Genomic DNA, 20350 nt, shown 5'->3' with positions numbered 1-20350 from the left:
ATATGATAATAATATGAATATGATATGAATGTGATATGAATATGATAACGATACGAATACGATGGATATGAATATGATAATAATATGAATCTGATATGAATATGATATGAATACGATATGGATATGAACATGATATGAATAGGAATATGCTATGACTATGATATGAATATAGGTATGAATATGATATGATATTGATATAAATATGCTATGAAATTAATATGATATGAATATGATATGAAATTAATATTATATGAATATTACATGAATATCATATGAATATGATTATGATATGGATATGATATGAATATTAAATTAATATGATATGAATATGACTATGATATGGATATGAATATTAAATGAATATACACTGTCTGTACAAACCAGGTGAAAGCTATGATCCCTTATTGAAGTTACTTGTTAAATCCACTTCAAAATCAGTGTAGATGAAGGGGAGGAGACGGGTTAAAGAAGGATTTTTAAGCCTTGAGACAATTGAGAGGTGGATTGTGTATGTGTGACCATTCAGAGGCTGAACAGGAAAAACAAAATATTAAAGTTCCTTTGAACTGGGTATGGTAGTAGGTGCCAGGCGCACCGGTTTGAGTGTGTCAAGAACTGCAACGATGCTGGGTTTTTTAAGCTTGTGTATCAACAACGGTCCATCACCCCAAAAGAACATCCAGCCAACTTGACACAACTGTGGGAAGCATTGGAGTCAATATGGGCCAGCATCCCTGTGGAAGCATTACAGTCAACATGGGCCAGCATCCCTGTGGAAGCATTAGAGTCAACATGGGGCCAGCATCCCTGTGGAAGCATTCAACACCTTGTAGAGTCAACATGGACCAGCATCCCTGTGGAAGGCTTTCGACACCTTGTAGAGTCCCTGTGGAAGGCGTTCGACACCTTGTAGAGTCCCTGTGGAAGGCTTTCGACACCTTGTAGAGTCAACATGGGCCAGCATCCCTGTGGAACGCTTTAGACACCTTGTAGAGTCAACATGGGCCAGCATCCCTGTGGAACGCTTACGACACCTTGTAGAGTCAACATGAGCCAGCATCCCTGTGGAAGCATTGGAGTCAACATGGGCCAGCATCCCTGTGGAACGCTCTCGACACCTTGTAGAGTCAACATGGGCCAGCATCCCTGTGGAAGCATTGGAGTCAACATGGGCCAGCATCCCTGTGGAAGCATTGGAGTCAACATGGGCCAGCATCCCTGTGGAACGCTCTCGACACCTTGTAGAGTCAACATGGGCCAGCATCCCTGTGGAAGCATTAGAGTCAACATGGGGCCAGCATCCCTGTGGAACGCTTTCGACACCTTGTAGAGTCCATGCCCAGTACTAATTGAGGCTGTTCTGAGGACAAACGATGAGCAAATCAAAATTAGGAAGGTGTTCTTAAATGTTTTGTACACATAGTGTGTGTAAGTCCAAGCACCACTTACCCAGGCTGGTGGGTTTGATGAGCTCATCCAACATGTCGTAGAAGGGCAGTCTCTGGAGCTTCACGTCAGGGTGTACGGGGTGAAGGCCCAGCTCGTGTTTGGGCACCAGCAGAGAGCCAGGCGAGGGGGATCCGTGGCTGTCGAACCCCAGCGAGGTGAGGCCTCCGGGCAGGCTGGAGGTGGAGTGGACACTGGGCAGGGCCAGATCCACCGGAGACAGCATCTTGGCGGGGAAGCGGCGTCTGTACAGCTCCTTCACCTTCATCTGGACAGCGGGGCTGCAGCCGGCCTTAAGGAGGTGCAGGGCTTTGGTCAACAGTTGATGTTTGCGGCCGTGTTTGTTGCGTCCTGCGTAGCCTAGTAACACTTGTAGCTCTGAAACACGAAGGCTCATCACCATTTGCTTTGGGAGGAGGAAAGACAAAAAAAAATGTAATTAGCATAATTACTTCACAGTACTATAAACATGGAAGATAATAGGATACACGAGTAGAACTAAAATTCATTTACATCATATTTTACCCACTTCATATGTATATACTGTATTCTAGTCAAGGCCTGTCCTATTTAACTACTACTGTCCACTTCATATGTATATACTGTATTCTAGTTAAGGCCTGTCCTATTTAACTACTACTGTCCACTTCATATGTATATACTGTATTCTAGTCAAGGCCTGTCCTATTTAACTACTACTGTCCACTTCATATGTATATACTGTATTCTAGTCAAGGCCTGTCCTATTTAACTACTACTGTCCACTTCATATGTATATACTGTATTCTAGTCAAGGCCTGTCCTATTTAACTACTACTGTCCACTTCATATGTATATACTGTATTCTAGTCAAGGCCTGTCCTATCTAACTACTACTGTCCACTTCATATGTATATACTGTATTCTAGTCAAGGCCTGTCCTATTTAACTACTACTGTCCACTTCATATGTATATACTGTATTCTAGTCAAGGCCTGTCCTATTTAACTACTACTGTCCACTTCATATGTATATACTGTATTCTAGCCAAGGCCTGTCCTATTTAACTACTACTGTCCACTTCATATGTATATACTGTATTCTAGCCAAGGCCTGTCCTATTTAACTACTACTGTCCACTTCATATGTATATACTGTATTCTAGTCAAGGCCTGTCCTATCTAACTACTACTGTCCACTTCATATGTATATACTGTATTCTAGTCATGGTTCATCCTATATTACTATTGCTTACATATACTATTATATACACGTATTCTTCATAGATATGTGACTCATTTCAGGAAAACTGTTGCGTGTCCCAGGAGAGCCATTTGAAAATGCCTTCTGGGACAGAAATGCCTTCTGGGACAGAAATGCCTTCTGGGACTAGAGTATGATTGCTAAGGAGATGGAGAAGGTTCTGGCGTTTGATTGCAAATATGCAGACAGAGTCGAAAAGCGAACACACAGAAGAAGGCTGTTGTGTAAAACCTCCGGATTACATCTTCAAACTTAAGGGAAACCGTGGCAACCTGACAAGCGTCCATCCAAGTATACAAGGATGAGAGTCTAGCTAGCTACATTTTTCAGAAATTACACGTTTCTAATTTTGGTCAGAAAGTCGTTTTCATTTCAAGTTAAAGTGTACTGTTAGCTTGCTAGCTAAAGTTAGCCGGCTGGCTTGCTAAAGTTACGTGTACGATCTGTGTAGAAAAATTATTCGTATCTGAGAGCAATTTGCATTGCTAGTTATAGCCTAAGGTTAGCTAGCTAACATTGAACCTGGTTGGTTAGCAGATTCATGCAGGGTAGTAACATTATGAGTTGGGATTATGGGTCATTGTTTAGCTAGCTAGCTACATGTCTAAACCAAAAGACTTCACTATGCAAATAACTATTTCAATAGAATGTTCATGATGTCTCTGCGGTACAACTGCCGCTAGACATAGCTGGTAAATTCACTCTGGCTATCTACTCTGATTTCAGAGTTGTTTAGTACATGGCTTCACACGTGGCTAAAGCTTAATAAGAAGGAACGATGCTGAATGGGTGAAGACAAAGAAGAGTTCTCCAGCAGTAGGTAGCAAAACATTCCAAGGGCCATTTTCTCAAAAGCAAGGTTACAAGTTCATCAACTTACTAAGCAGAAGTACTTTCCCCATTGTTCCTCAACTGTAGTGTATGATATAACATTTTCTCTACTTTTTATCCAATGTAAAAAATAAAAAAAACACAACTTCAAATTTTGCTACATAAAACCGAACCAGTCGGTCACATATTCTATTCGTATAGTCTACATCATTCCCAGCCATCCATTTACACACAGTACCAATCAAAAGTTGACACCTACTCATTCAAGGATTTCTTTATTTTTACTATTTTCTACATTGTAGAATAATAGTGAAGACATCAAAACTATGAAATAACACATATGGAATCATGTAGTAACCAACAACAAAAAAAGTGTTACATCAAAATATATTTTATATTCTTCAAAGTAGACACATTTTGCATTGACGACATCTTTCCATATTCTTGGCATTCTCTCAACCAGCTTCATGAGGTAGTCACCTGGAATGCATTTCAATTAACATGCGTCTTGTTAGGATTTGTGGAATTTCTTTCCTTCTTAATGCGTTTCAGCCAATCAGTTGTGTTGTGACCAGATAGGGGTGGTATATAGAAGATAGCCCTATTTGGTAGAAGACCAAGTCCATATTATGGCAAGAACAGCTCAAATAAGCAAAGAGAAACGACAGTCCATCATTACTTTAAGACATGAAGGTCAGTCAATACGTAACGTTTCAAGTGCAGTTGCAAAAAAAACATCAAGCGCTATGATGAAACTGGCTCTCATGAGAACCGCCACAGGAAAGGAAGACCCAGAGTTACCTCAGAGGAGAAGTTTAGAAACTAAAGCTTTGGTTGTCTTCCTCTCAGACTTCCATGTCTTCTCCCTGGACATGATGACGCTTCACCGAGACACGGTAGTGATGACGCCGTGGGCCTTGTTGATCTCTGCAACAGACAGGATGCTCTTTTTTTAAAAATGTTATTTATCCGTTATCTTGCCAGCATACTTGGGCTTCAGGCAGAACTCTTCGCTTTTTGATGTGTTTCAGAACTGCAGTTTCCTCTGCTCGGAGAAACAGTGAAGTGGGCAGGGCAGTACGGATTTCTTCTCTTACATCTGCAAGCAGAGTCTGAACATCAGACAGGATGGCATTGTCTCCCTCAATCTGTGCAATGGCTACTGCTATAGGTTTCAGGCTGCTTACCACTCTCTCCCAAAATACATCATCCAGGAGGATCCTCTTGATGGGGCTGTCCATAATCGGCAGACTGTGATATGGCCATTTCTTAGAGACTCCTTCCCCTCAGGAGACTGTCACCACCCCAACTGGTGTTGCTGGGCAGCCTCAACATTTTTCTTCTCACTTTGCTTGGTGAGGACTGCTATAACTTGATGACCCTTCACCCACCGACAATGCCAGTCTGCCGATCCATTCCCTTGGCTCTCTTGTAGATTCTATCCATTGTTTTCAGTGCCATGATGTCCTTGAGGAGCAGATTCAATGCATGAGCAGCACAGCCAATGGGTGTGATGTGAGGGTAGGACTCCTCCACTTTAGACCAATCAGTCTTCATGTTCCCAGCATTGTCTGTCACCAGTGCAAATACCTTCTGTGGTCCAAGGTCATCGATGACTGCCTTCAGCTCATCTGCAATGTAGAGACCGGTGTGCCTGTTGTCCCATCTGTCTCACACTCCTCAGCTAGCAGGCTCAAGCAAGCTAAAACACACCCGGTAGTTTTTGCTAACTAACATAAATTGTTAACAAGTTAGAAATGATTTAAACACACTTTGCTGTAGGCTACTAATTACTAGTTAACAAAAAAAAAAAATGTATGTCATAATATATTCACCCCCACCCAGTATTGTAATCAAAACTTACCAGAAAGCATGTAGTACTTGGCTCAGACAGTGTAGTAGTGTGGGCTCAATAGCATCTCATTAGTGTGCAAGATGTTGAGAATCAGCTGTACATGTTATGGAAGAATGCACTGTGAGGGTTGCAATTCCATTGAATTGGGGATAGTTTGACCAAAAAGGTTAACTGTTATAAGCTAACTTTTTTAATTAAATTATCCCAATTACAGGGTTTAACTTCCTATGAAAATTCAGGAATTCTTTTGACCCTTTGCAACCCTAGGAGGTGACCAAGAACCAGATGGTCACTCTGACAGAGCTCCTGAGTTCCTCTGTGGAGATGGGAGAACCTTCCAGAAGGACAGCCATCTCTGCAGCACTCCACCAATCAGGCTTTTATGGTAGAGTGGTCAGACGGAAGCCACTCCTCAGTAAAAAGGCACATAACAGCCCGCTTGGAGTTTACCAAAAGGCACCTAAAAGACTCTCAGACCATGAGAAACAAGACTCTGATGAAACCAAGATTGAACTCTTTGGACCTGAAAGCCAAGAGTCACACCTGGAGGAAACCTGGCACCATCCCTACGGTGAAGCATGGTGGTGGCAGCATCACGTCTGGAGGAAACCTGGCACCATCCCTACAGTGAAGCATGGTGGTGGCAGCATCACGTCTGGAGGAAACCTGGCACCATCCCTACAGTGAAGCATGGTGGTGGCAGCATCACGTCTGGAGGAAAACTGGCACCATCCCTACAGTGAAGCATGGTGGTGGCAGCATCACATCTGGAGGAAACCTGGCACCATCCCTACAGTGAAGCATGGTGGTGGCAGCATCAAGCTGTGGGGACGTTTTTTAGTGACAGGGACTGGTAGACTAGTCAGGATCGAGGGAAAGACGAACAGAGTAAAATACAGAGAGAGACGCTTGATGAAAACCTGCTCCAGAGCACTCAGGACCTCAGACTGTGGTGAAAGCTCACCTTTCCAACAGGACAACGACACTAAGCACACAGCCAAGACAACGCAGGAGTGGTCTCTGAATATCCTTGGCCGGGACTTGATGTGACCATTTGCCGAAACATTTCCTTCAAATAGAGTTGATCAGGCTGTTGATCCTCTTCAATGGCTCTGCATACCTCAGTGGTAAACAGTCAGGACAGGATGCTATGGGTTCCTCCCTACTACCTCAGTGGACTGGTAGACAGCTAGTCAGTGAACTGGTAGACAGCTAGTCAGGACAGGATGCTATGGGTTCCTCCCTACTACCTCAGTGGACTGGTAGACAGCTAGTCAGGACAGGATGCTATGGGTTCCTCCCTACTACCTCAGTGGACTGGTAGACAGCTAGTCAGTGGACTGGTAGACAGCTAGTCAGTGGACTGGTAGACAGCTAGTCAGTGGACTGGTAGACAGCTAGTCAGGACAGGATGCTATGGGTTCCTCCCTACTACCGCAGAGGACTGGTAGACAGCTAGTCAGTGGACTGGTAGACAGCTAGTCAGTGAACTGGTAGACAGCTAGTCAGGACAGGATGCTATGGGTTCCTCCCTACTACCTCAGTGGACTGGTAGACAGCTAGTCAGTGGACTGGTAGACAGCTAGTCAGTGGACTGGTAGACAGCTAGTCAGTGGACTGGTAGACAGCTAGTCAGTGAACTGGTAGACAGCTAGTCAGGACAGGATGCTATGGGTTCCTCCCAACTACCTCAGTGGACTGGTAGACAGCTAGTCAGTGGACTGGTAGACAGCTAGTCAGTGGACTGGTAGACAGCTAGTCAGGACAGGATGCTATGGGTTCCTCTCTACTACCTCAGTGGACTGGTAGACAGCTAGTCAGTGGACTGGTAGACAGCTAGTCAGGACAGGATGCTATGGGTTCCTCCCTACTACCTCAGTGGACTGGTAGACAGCTAGTCAGTGGACTGGTAGACAGCTAGTCAGTGGACTGGTAGACAGCTAGTCAGTGGACTGGTAGACAGCTAGTCAGGACAGGATGCTATGGGTTCCTCCCTACTACCTCAGAGGACTGGTAGACAGCTAGTCAGTGGACTGGTAGACAGCTAGTCAGTGGACTGGTTGACAGCTAGTCAGTGGACTGGTAGACAGTTAGTCAGTGAACAGGTAGACAGCTAGTCAGTGAACTGGTAGACAGCTAGTCAGTGAACTGGTAGACAGCTAGTCAGTGAACTGGTAGACAGCTAGTCAGTGAACTGGTAGACAGCTAGTCAGTGAACTGGTAGACAGCTAGTCAGTGGACTGGTAGACAGCTAGTCAGTGAACTGGTAGACAGCTAGTCAGGACAGGATGCTATGGGTTCCTCCCTACTACCTCAGAGGACTGGTAGACAGCTAGTCAGTGGACTGGTAGACAGCTAGTCAGGACAGGATGCTATGGGTTCCTCCCTACTACCTCAGAGGACTGGTAGACAGCTAGTCAGGACAGGATGCTACTTAGACAGCTAGTCAGTGGACTGGTAGACAGCTAGTCAGTGGACTGGTAGACAGCTAGTCAGTGAACTGGTAGACAGCTAGTCAGGACAGGATGCTATGGGTTCCTCCCTACTACCTCAGTGGACTGGTAGACAGCTAGTCAGTGGACTGGTAGACAGCTAGTCAGGACAGGATGCTATGGGTTCCTCCCTACTACCTCATAGGACTGGTAGACAGCTATTCAGTGGACTGGTAGACAGCTAGTCAGTGGACTGGTAGACAGCTAGTCAGGACAGGATGCTATGGGTTCCTCCCTACTACCTCAGAGGACTGGTAGACAGCTAGTCAGGATAGGATGCTACTTAGACAGCTAGTCAGTGGACTGGTAGACAGCTAGTCAGGACAGGATGCTACTTAGACAGCTAGTCAGTGGACTGGTAGACAGCTAGTCAGGACAGGATGCACTACAGATAGGTGGGATTACAGGGAAACAGGGTGAGAAGCCCCTGGTGAACTACAGATGGGTGGGATTACAGGGAAACAGGATGAGAAGCCCCTGGTGAACTACAGATGGGTGGGATTACAGGGAAACAGGATGAGAAGCCCCTGGTGAACTACAGATGGGTGGGATTACAGGGAAACGGGATGAGAAGCCCCTGGTGAACTACAGATGGGTGGGATTACAGGGAAACAGGATGAGAAGCCCCTGGTGAACTACAGATAGGTGGGATTACAGGGAAGCAGAAGACCCTGGTGAACTACAGATGGGTGGGATTACAGGGAAACAGGATGAGAAGCCCCTGGTGAACTACAGATGGGTGGGATTACAGGGAAGCAGAAGCCCCTGGTGAACTACAGATAGGTGGGATTACAGGGAAACAGGATGAGAAGCCCCTGGTGAACTACAGATGGGTGGGATTGCAGGGAAACAGGACGAGAAGCCCCTGGTGAACTACAGATAGGTGGGATTACAGGGAAACAGGATGAGAAGCCCCTGGTGAACTACAGATGGGTGGGATTACAGGGAAACAGGATGAGAAGCCCCTGGTGAACTACAGATAGGTGGGATTACAGGGAAGCAGAAGCCCCTGGTGAACTACAGATGGGTGGGATTACAGGGAAACAGGATGAGAAGCCCCTGGTGAACTACAGATGGGTGGGATTACAGGGAAACAGAAGCCCCTGGTGAACTACAGATAGGTGGGATTACAGGGAAACAGGATGAGAAGCCCCTGGTGAACTACAGATAGGTGGGATTACAGGGAAACAGGATGAGAAGCCCCTGGTGAACTACAGATGGGTGGGATTACAGGGAAACAGGATGAGAAGCCCCTGGTGAACTACAGATAGGTGGGATTACAGGGAAGCAGAAGCCCCTGGTGAACTACAGATATGTGGGATTACAGGGAAACAGGATGAGAAGCCCCTGGTGAACTACAGATATGTGGGATTACAGGGAAACAGGATGAGAAGCCCCTGGTGAACTACAGATAAGTGGGATTACAGGGAAACAGGATGAGAAGCCCCTGGTGGACTACAGATGGGTGGGATTACAGGGAAACAGGATGAGAAGCCCCTGGTGAACTACAGATGGGTGGGATTACAGGGAAACAGGATGAGAAGCCCCTGGCGAACTACAGATGGGTGGGATTACAGGGAAGCAGAAGCCCCTGGTGAACTACAGATGGGTGGGATTACAGGGAAGCAGAAGCCCCTGGTGAACTACAGATGGGTGGGATTACAGGGAAACAGGATGAGAAGCCCCTGGTGAACTACAGATGGGTGGGATTACAGGGAAACAGGATGAGAAGCCCCTGGTGAACTACAGATAGGTGGGATTACAGGGAAACAGGATGAGAAGCCCCTGGTGAACTACAGATGGGTGGGATTACAGGGACGCAGAAGCCCCTGGTGAACTACAGATGGGTGGGATTACAGGGAAGCAGAAGCCCCTGGTGAACTACAGATGGGTGGGATTACAGGGAAACAGGATGAGAAGCCCCTGGTGAACTACAGATAGGTGGGATTACAGGGAAACAGGATGAGAAGCCCCTGGTGAACTACAGATGGGTGGGATTACAGGGAAACAGGATGAGAAGCCCCTGGTGAACTACAGATGGGTGAGATTACAGGGAAACAGGATGAGAAGCCCCTGGTGAACTACAGATAGGTGGGATTACAGGGAAACAGGATGAGAAGCCCCTGGTGAACTACAGATGGGTGGGATTACAGGGAAGCAGAAGCCCCTGGTGAACTACAGATGGGTGGGATTACAGGGAAACAGGATGAGAAGCCCCTGGTGAACTACAGATGGGTGAGATTACAGGGAAACAGAAGCCCCTGGTGAACTACAGATGGGTGAGATTACAGGGAAACAGAAGCCCCTGGTGAACTACAGATGGGTGGGATTACAGGGAAACAGAAGCCCCTGGTGAACTACAGATAGGTGGGATTACAGGGAAACAGGATGAGAAGCCCCTGGTGAACTACAGATAGGTGGGATTAAAGGGATCAGAAGCCCCTGGTGAACTACAGATGGGTGGGATTACAGGGAAGCAGAAGCCCCTGGTGAACTACAGATAGGTGGGATTACAGGGAAACAGGATGCGAAGCCCCTGGTGAACTACAGATGGGTGAGATTACAGGGAAACAGGATGAGAAGCCCCTGGTGAACTACAGATAGGTGGGATTACAGGGAAACAGGATGAGAAGCCCCTGGTGAACTACAGATAGGTGGGATTACAGGGAAGCAGAAGACCCTGGTGAACTACAGATGGGTGGGATTACAGGGAAACAGGATGAGAAGCCCCTGGTGAACTACAGATAGGTGGGATTACAGGGAAACAGGATGAGAAGCCTCTGGTGAACTACAGATAGGTGGGATTACAGGGAAACAGGATGAGAAGCCCCTGGTGAACTACAGATAGGTGGGATTACAGGGAAGCAGAAGACCCTGGTGAACTACAGATAGGTGGGATTACAGGGAAACAGGATGAGAAGCCCCTGGTGAACTACAGATGGGTGGGATTACAGGGACGTACTGGGGATCAGAAGCCAACCCCCAAAACCAACATCATGTAATATTTATACTTAATCAACAACAGAGAAACAAGCACTTCTTTACAGCCCTACACAACATATCCTAGAATGGTCATTTAAAATTGCATTAAATATAAAGTTATAACTCTTTGGCTCACAACAATTTATTCCAGTTTCGTATTTAGCTTTACATTAAAATAGGTTGGGCTTGCCATCTTCAACCTAGACTTTAGAGAAAGACCGAATTTCAAAACGGGCACATTTTGCATAATAGTTTGCTAAATGTTTTGGCTAAAAATAGCTTGCTACTTTTCTAGTTAGCTGTGGCTAACCGTGATAGCTAGCTATCTTTTTTGACACCCTAATAACCATATTTTTAACGTCAATCTCGTAATTAGCTAGCTAAGCAGCTATTAGCCACTTAGCCAACTGCTAAACGTGGGAGAGAGAAAATTAACAAATTCAACTGGAAGGTATCAACTAGCTAGTTAGCTACACATCTTCAGGGCTGTCTGGCCCAGGCTAATTCTCCCAGTCAGACTGTAGATAGCTAATTTAGGTAACTGTACTCCAATTTTATTTATCACACTGATACATCAAGCCAACTGACATTTACTCCTGAGGTGCTGACCTGTTGCACCCTCGACAACTACTGTGATTATTATTATTTGACCCTGCTGGTCATTTATGAACATTTGAACATCTTGGCCATGTTCTGTTATAATCTCCACCCGGCACAGCCAGAAGAGGACTGGCCACCCGTCATAGCGTGGTTCCTCTCTAGGTTTCTTCCTAGGTTCTGGCCTTTCTAGGAGAGTTTGTCCTTGCCACCCCTCATAACCTGGTTCCTCTCTAGGTTTCTTCCTAGGTTCAGGCCTTTCTAGGGAGTTTGTCCTAGCCACCGTGCTTCTACATCTGCATTGCTTGCTGTTTGGGTTTTTTTCAGGCTGGGTTTCTGTACAGCACTTTGAGATATCAGCTGATAATCAGCTCCTATGTTGTTCAACTTTCCATGATATGACTGTGGCTACCACTAACTAGCATGATGATGAAAAAGGGCAGTTTCCCCCCAAAAAACGAGCAGTATTTCCATCTTTTCAACGAAGCCATGTGGATTAAGGTAACATTCGGAGTACAGTGGTATATCCCATTCCTGAATTGAGGTACGTTTCCCAACCCCACATCTCACACCGGCTCCACGGTGTCTTTATGTAAAGACATGATTGCGTTCCGATCCAAGTGCAGCTCAGTGTAAACACTCCGAAATGATATGATATTGGTATTTTTCTGTTAAATTAGCATTACTAGTTTACTGATTAACATTGGGTTCCGAATAATGGCTCTTTGGCTGGAAAATGATCACTGGCGGATAGAGAACATTAGTATAACAAGGTTCTGGTAAGTATAACAGGTTTCTGGTAAGTATAACAAGGTTTCTGGTAAGTGTAACAGGGTTCTGGTAAGTATAACAGGGTTCTGGCAAGTATAACAGGGTTCTGGTAAGTATAACAGGGTTCTGGTAAGTATAACAAGGGTTCTGGTAAGTATAACAAGGTTCTGGTAAGTATAACAAGGTTCTGGTTAGTATAACAGGGTTCTGGTTAGTATAACAAAGTTCTGGTAAGTATAACAAGGTTCTGGTAAGTATAACAGGGTTCTGGTTAGTATAACAAGGTTCTGGTAAGTATACCAAGGTTCTGGTAAGTATAACAGGGTTCTGGCAAGTATAACAAGGTTATGGTAAGTATAACAAGGTTCTGGCAAGTATAACAAGGGTTCTGGCAAGTATAACAAGGGTTCTGGCAAGTATAACAAGGGTTCTGTTAAGTATAACAGGGTTCTGGTTAGTATAACAGGGTTCTGGTAAGTATAACAAGGGTTCTGGTAAGTAAAACAGGGTTCTGGTAAGTATAACAAGGTTCTGGTTAGTATAACAAGGTTCTGGCAAGTATAACAAGGGTTCTGGCAAGTATAACAGGGTTCTGGTAAGTATAACAAGGTTCTGGTTAGTATAACAAGGTTCTGGCAAGTATAACAGGGTTCTGGTAAGTATGACAAGGGTTCTGGTAAGTATAACAAGGTTCTGGCAAGTATAACAAGGATCTGGTAAGAATAACAAGGTTCTGGTAAGAATAACAAGGGTTCTGGTAAGAATAACAGGGTTATGGTAAGTATTAAAAGGTTCTGGTAAGTATAACAATGTTCTGGTAAGTATAACGAGGTTCTGGTTAGTATAACAATGTTTTGGTAAGTATAACAGGGTTCTGGTAAGTATAACAAGGGTTCTGGCAAGTATAACAGGGTTCTGGTAAGTATAACAAGGGTTCTGGTAAGCATAACAGGGTTCTGGCAAGTATAACAGGGTTCTGGTAAGTATAACAGGGTTCTGGTAAGTATAACAAGGGTTCTGGTAAGCATAACAGGGTTCTGGTGAGTATAACAGGGTTCTGGTGAGTATAACAGGGTTCTGGTGAGTATAACAAGGTTCTGGTGAGTATAACAAGGTTCTGGTAAGAATAACAAGGGTTATGGTAAGTATTAAAAGGTTCTGGTAAGTATAACAAGGTTATGGTAAGTATAACAAGGTTCTGGTAAGTATAACAAGGTTATGGCAAGTATAACAAGGTTCTGGTAAGTATAACAAGGTTCTGGCGAGTATAAGAGGGTTCTGGTAAGTATAACAAGGTTCTGGCAAGTATAACAGGGTTCTGGCAAGTATAACAAGGTTCTGGTAAGTATAACAGGGTTCTGGTAATATATATTAACTACCAGTCTGATCTATTAACCAACATAACTACCAGTCTGATCTATTAACCAACATAACTACCAGTCTGATCTATTAACCACATAACTACCAGTCTGATCGATTAACCCACATAACTACCAGTCTGATCTATTAACCAACATAACGTTAGCTATCAGCTAACAATAACAATACTAGCTTACGACTTCCACTGTACCGTTTTCGTACACAAATGAAATTCATTCCCTACAACAAATCAAGTAAATCTTCAAAATAAATTCGATTTCAACTATATGTAAACAGCGGAGATTAGTTTAATACATAAATACGTCATTTTATTTTAGTTTTTTTGTTATCATTTCGGGATACGCTTTACCTTCAGTTGCGCACTCTCCGCCATCTTGTAACTTTTAGCGCATGCGTTATCAGGGTTGCCAGCCCCCTCCAGGTCTAACACATGTATAGATATCAATGACCACTCAAAACCAGCCCACAAATAACTGAAAACTAGTCCAAAATTGTTTTTTTTTAGCAGCAAGCTACGATTTGCCACATCTATCTAATAGGTTTCTCAGAAGATGATAATCTACAGCAAATAGAGTCCCACAGTGGTGGTGTCTTAATACCAATGAAACCATTTCTCTCTTGACTGTTTTCTATCGTTTTTTCTACCATACATTTTTTCCCCCATGGGGGATTTTAGAAACACTTCCCACAAGAGCTATGTTTCATGTAGGCTTACCCTGGCGTGACGTTTTGATAACAATGTAAATCTCTCTTAAGACAAGGTGACGTTTATCAATACATTCATCTCTATTTACTCTCAGATTCGAAAATGCTAATTGGCAGCAAAGTAGACGTCATTGAAAACTACAAATCCCAGCATGCTCCTTGCACGTCATCTCTAGCTGACACCTTTATTAACAAGTAGTGTCAATTTAAACTTGCTCAATTTTAAAGAAATGTAGCCAATTTATTCGTTACTACATTTAGCTAACATGAGATAGTTAATCCAGAGATTCTTACCCTTGCCTCCATCCGACAGTCTTTTCCAGATCATCATGGCATTTGTAGTTCTTTATGGTAGCAGCTAATTAGCGTTTCATTTTTGGGAAGGGGGAGGGGTAAATACAGGCGAATATATGGATAAAAGTCACCTTGTCCTTACATGCCAGGGGCCTTCCGAGTGGCGCAGGGGTCTACTGCCACTGCATAGCAGTGCTTGAGGTGTCACTGCAGACCCGGGTTGATCCCAGGCTGTGTCGCAACTGGCTGTGACCGGGGTCCCATAGGGTGGTGCACAATTAGCTCAGCCTCGCCCGGGTTAGGGGAGGGTTTACTTGGCTCATCGTGTTCTTGTGGCAGGCCGGGTACCTGCAGGCTGACATCGGTTGTTAGTTGTGGACGACAGGAAAAGGAGGGCCGAGCACGCCCCCTTTCTCATCGACGGGGCTGCGGTGGAGCAGGTCGAGAGCTTCAAGTTACTTGGTGTCCACATCACCAAACAAGCAAAGAGAAATGACAGTCCATCATTACTTTAAGACATAGTTAGGTATGTGAAGGGTCATCAATTTATAGCAGCCATCTACCTCACCAAGCAAAGTGAGAAGGTTCCCAGCAACACCCGTTGGGGTGATGTTGCCAGTCTTCTGTAGGGGAAGGAGTCTCTCCAAGAAATGGCCATATCACAGTCTGCCGATATGGACAGCAGCACCTGTTGGGGTGGTGATGTCATCATGTTTGACAGTCTTCTGGAGGGGAAGGAGCCTCTCTAAGAAATGGCCATATCACAGTCTGCCGATATGGACAGCAGCACCTGTTGGGGTGGTGATGTCATCATGTTTGACAGTCTCCTGGAGGGGAAGGAGCCTCTCTAAGAAATGGCCATATCACAGTCTGCCGATATGGACAGCAGCACCTGTTGGGGTGGTGATGTCATCATGTTTGACAGTCTCCTGGAGGGGAAGGAGCCTCTCTAAGAAATGGCCATATCACAGTCTAGAATCTACAAGGCACTGAAAACAATGGATACACTCGTTGGGGTGATGTTGTCATCATGTTTGATGGATCATAAAAACTTAATTGCAAATGATTAAATCTTTCCGATAAAAATAAAATAAAAAAATGTAGTTACAAATTTAACTTTAATTAAATGAGTTGACTCTTCACAATGGATAATTTCACTGAACAACCGAAGGGAATATTGAATGATTCATAGCATCTCCCAAAAATATTTTCAAAATGATAGTCTACAAACTAAAGCTTTGGTTGTCTTGCTCTCAGGCATCCATGTTTTTTTCCTTGGACCTCCTCAATGTCCACCTCTTGAACATCAGACTCTGAGGCCTCATCTTCACTATCACTTTCCAACCTTGTTTAGGATAGCTCGTTGTCAGGCTCAAAAAGCCTCAAATTTGCCCAGATGGCCACCAAATTTTCTAAACTTGTGTTGGTCAGCCTGTTGCGTGCGTTGGTGTGTGTGTTCCCAAACAAGGACCAGTTACGCTCTGAGGCGGCTGATGTCGGTGGGATTTGGAGGATGATGGAGGCAACAGAGGAAAGAGCCTCAGATCCACAAAGTCCCTTCCACCCGGTGGTTGATGAGATATGTTGGCACGACTGCCATATTGCATCTCCATCCCAAAGCCCTTGCTTGGAAGTGTACTTCGTCAGACTGCCAAGAACCTTGCACTCATCCAGGCCAAGGTGGCGAGACACGGTAGTGATGACACCGTGGGCCTTGTTGATCTCTGCAACGGACAGGATGCTCTTTTTTAAAATGTTATTTATCCGTTATCTTGCCAGCATAAGACAGAAGTCTTCACTTTTTGATGTGTTTCAGAACTGCAGTTTCCTCTGCTTGGAGCAACAGTGAAGTGAGCAGGGCAGTACGGATTTCTTCTCTTACATCTGCAAGCAGAGTCTGAACATCAGACAGGATGACAATTTCTCCCACAATCTGTGCAATGGCTACTGCTATAGGTTTCAGGCTGCTTTCCCACTCTCTCCCAAAATACATCATCCAGGAGGATCCGCTTGATGGGGCTGTCCATAAAATAAGTAATGATCATGACTGCCTGCTGCAGCGCTCTCTCTCAACACCAATGACTGTGCTCAACACATACACACCCTTCCGGCCCTAATCTTCCCTGCCCATGTATCACTCACTCACTCATTTACTCAGTAACAGCCACACTGCCTGATAGTCAGCAGGAGTGGGGCACAGTGAAATGTATTGCTCTCACAATTGACCAGAAGATGGCACTCTCACACCACATAAATCAATAGACTGTAGCCTGTATATAAATCAATAGACTGCAGCCTGTATATAAATCAATAGACTGTAGCCTGTATATAAATCAATAGACTGTAGCCTGTATATAAATCAATAGACTGTAGCATGTATATAAATCAATAGACTGTAGCCTGTATATAAATCAATAGACTGTAGCCTGTATATAAATCAATAGACTGTAGCATGTATATAAATCAATAGACTGTAACCTGTATATACAGTATATACATCCGTACATCTGAGAGGATATATTGCACATTGTGGCAATAGCTTCATTTAGGCATGGATAGGCATTTAGGCATGGATTTCCCCCCAAGAAGGTACCACTATGACAAGCTATAGCCCCACTATTACCAGTCTGTCACCACTACGACAAGCTATAGCCCCACTATTACCAGTCTGTCACCACTATGACAAGCTATAGCCCCACTATTACCAGTCTGTCACCACTATGACAAGCTATAGCCCCACTATTACCAGTCTGTCTCCACTATGACAAGCTATAGCCCCACTATTACCAGTCTGTCTGCACTATGACAAGCTATAGCCCCACTATTACCAGTCTGTCACTACTATGACAAGCTATAGCCCCACTATTACCAGTCTGTCACCACTATGACAAGCTATAGCCCCACTATTACCAGTCTGTCTGCACTATGACAAGCTATAGCCCCACTATTACCAGTCTGTCACTACTATGACAAGCTATAGCCCCACTATTACCAGTCTGTCACCACTATGACAAGCTATAGCCCCACTATTACCAGTCTGTCTGCACTATGACAAGCTATAGCCCCACTATTACCAGTCTGTCACTACTATGACAAGCTATAGCCCCACTATTACCAGTCTGTCACCACTATGACAAGCTATAGCCCCACTATTACCAGTGCATTTGTGTAATTTCAATCGTTATAACACATCCATGATATTGTGTTATGTTATTATTTCACGAAAATATCAGCGTGAGAATCACCAAACAAGGTATTTTATTACACGTTGAAGTCATTTAGGGGTTTAAAGTTTAAAGTGCATTACATCGAGAGAATAGAAAGTTGTGGATGAACAAAGAGCAAACCGTGGTAATGAATAAACAACGTTAGGAAATGAAATCAAAACGTAAACTACTCACATTCAAATAATAACATAATACTTCCATAAAGACATTTGACTAACAACTATCACAGGATACAGATTCATTGCACTTTGCCTCTAAATATATATATGTATATATATATATATATAAATGCTTAACAAAAGTTATGGTATAAATAAAATGTATTTGATGTGGTGTTTTATAATTTTATATAAATTATACATTGAGTCTGAATTGACACGCCCCCAATATGTTAATTACAGACCAGTGACGTCTTACAGACCAGTAACAATGCTGATCTAGGATCAGGTCCGTCCATGTCCAGTCATTAAAAGTCATAAAGCATCTGAGTAGCAGTGCTGATCTAGGATCAGGTCCGTCCATGTTCATAATAATATTATGTATTTTGATCTAAAATGCGAAACTGATCCTAGATCATTACTCAGACAAGAGTTGCAAAATGATTTCCCAAAATACCCATCATTTCCAGAGATCCCGTTTGGAAGATTGATGGAATCAGGATGGAATAAAGCAGGTAATCCAGGAATCGTCCAACCGGGATTACTGGAGAACCTTGGAATTTTGGGGAAAGTCACTGGAAATGTGCTACCCTAACTCAGACACTTCCTCTTTCGTATTTAGGCAGCTGTAGTCTTCAGGTTGGTTTGTAGTCTTGGGGGTGGTAGTAGTCTTCGGGGTAATAGTAGTCTTGGGGGTGGTAGTAGTCTTGGGGGTGGTAGTAGTCTTCGTGGTGGTAGTAGTCTTGGGGGTGGTAGTAGTCTTGTGGGCGGTAGTAGTCTTGTGGGCGGTAGTAGTCTTTGGGGTGGTAGTAGTCTTGGGGGTGGTAGTAGTCCTGGGGGCGGTAGTAGTCTTGTGGGCAGTAGTAGTCTTCGGGGTGGTAGTAGTCTTCGGGGTGGTAGTAGTCTTGGGGGCGGTAGTAGTCTTGTGGGCAGTAGTAGTCTTCGGGGTGGTAGTAGTCTTCGGGGTGGTAGTAGTCTTCGGGGTGGTAGTAGTCTTGGGGGTGGTAGTAGTCCTCAGGGTGGTAGTAGTATTGGGGGTGGTAGTAGTCTTCGGGGTAATAGTAGTCTTGGGGGTGGTAGTAGTCTTGGGGGCGGTAGTAGTATTCAGGGCGGTTGTAGTCTTGGGGGAGGTAGTAGTCTTCGGGGCGGTAGTAGTCTTCGGGGTGGTAGTGGTCTTGGGGGTGGTAGTAGTCTCGGGGGTGGTAGTAGTCTTTGGGGCGGTAGTAGTCTTGGGGGCGGTAGTAGTCTTGGGGGCGGTAGTAGTCTTGGGGGTGGTAGTAGTCTTCAGGGCGGTTGTAGTCTTGGGGGTGGTGGTAGTCTTGGGGGTGGTGGTAGTCTTTGGGGTGGTAGTAGTCTTGGGGGTGGTAGTAGTCTTGGGGGTGGTAGTAGTTATGAGGGCGGCAGTAGTCTTGGGGGTGGTATTAGTCTTCGGGGTGGTAGTAGTCCTGGGGGCGGTAGTAGTCTTGTGGGCAGTAGTAGTCTTCGGGGTGGTAGTAGTCTTCGGGGTGGTAGTAGTCTTGGGGGTGGTAGTAGTCTTGGGGGTGGTAGTAGTCCTCAGGGTGGTAGTAGTATTGGGGGTGGTAGTAGTCTTCGGGGTAATAGTAGTCTTGGGGGCGGTATTAGTCTTGGGGGCGGTTGTAGTCTTGGGGGTGGTAGTAGTTATGAGGGCGGCAGTAGTCTTGGGGGTGGTAGTAGTCTTCGGGGTGGTAGTAGTCCTGGGGGCGGTAGTAGTCTTGTGGGCAGTAGTAGTCTTCGGGGTGGTAGTAGTCTTCGGGGTGGTAGTAGTCTTGGGGGTGGTAGTAGTCTTGGGGGTGGTAGTAGTCCTCAGGGTGGTAGTAGTATTGGGGGTGGTAGTAGTCTTCGGGGTAATAGTAGTCTTGGGGGCGGTAGTAGTCTTGGGGGCGGTTGTAGTCTTGGGGGCGGTTGTAGTCTTGGGGGTGGTGGTAGTCTTTGGGGTGGTAGTAGTCTTGGGGGTGGTAGTAGTCTTGGGGGTGGTAGTAGTCATGAGGGCGGCAGTAGTCTTGGGGGTGGTATTAGTCTTCGGGGTGGTAGTAGTCCTGGGGGCGGTAGTAGTCTTGTGGGCAGTAGTAGTCTTCGGGGTGGTAGTAGTCTTCGGGGTGGTAGTAGTCTTGGGGGTGGTAGTAGTCTTGGGGGTGGTAGTAATCCTCAGGGTGGTAGTAGTATTGGGGGTGGTAGTAGTCTTCGGGGTAATAGTAGTCTTGGGGGCGGTAGTAGTCTTGGGGGCGGTAGTAGTCTTGGGGGCGGTAGTAGTCTTGGGGGCGGTAGTAGTCTTGTGGGCAGTAGTAGTCTTCGGGGTAATAGTAGTCTTCAGGGCGGTAGTAGTCTTTTGGGCGGTAGTAGTCTTTGGGG

The 20350-nt window shown here is 45.1% G+C and overlaps 1 protein-coding gene across 1 annotated transcript in view; it reads right to left on the bottom strand.

Moving 5' to 3' along the window:
- Positions 1–13966, bottom strand: part of LOC139406298 (E3 SUMO-protein ligase PIAS1-like) — a 36223-nt gene extending 22257 nt beyond the window's left edge. Inside the window, exons 1-2 of the mRNA XM_071148761.1 lie at positions 13946–13966; positions 1450–1852 (exon numbers count right to left, since the gene is read on the bottom strand). Coding sequence (XP_071004862.1) covers positions 1450–1849 — 400 coding nt within the window. The 5' untranslated portion in view covers positions 1850–1852; positions 13946–13966. The remainder of the gene's footprint in view (positions 1–1449; positions 1853–13945) is intronic.
- Between the last annotated feature and the right edge of the window lie 6384 nt (positions 13967–20350).

The sequence above is a fragment of the Oncorhynchus clarkii genome, chromosome 4 (genome assembly GCF_045791955.1).
Source record: "Oncorhynchus clarkii lewisi isolate Uvic-CL-2024 chromosome 4, UVic_Ocla_1.0, whole genome shotgun sequence".
NCBI classification, from domain to species: domain Eukaryota; kingdom Metazoa; phylum Chordata; class Actinopteri; order Salmoniformes; family Salmonidae; genus Oncorhynchus; species Oncorhynchus clarkii.
The sequence above is the reverse complement of the archived record's forward strand: the minus strand, read 5'-3'. Positions and strand labels throughout refer to the sequence as shown.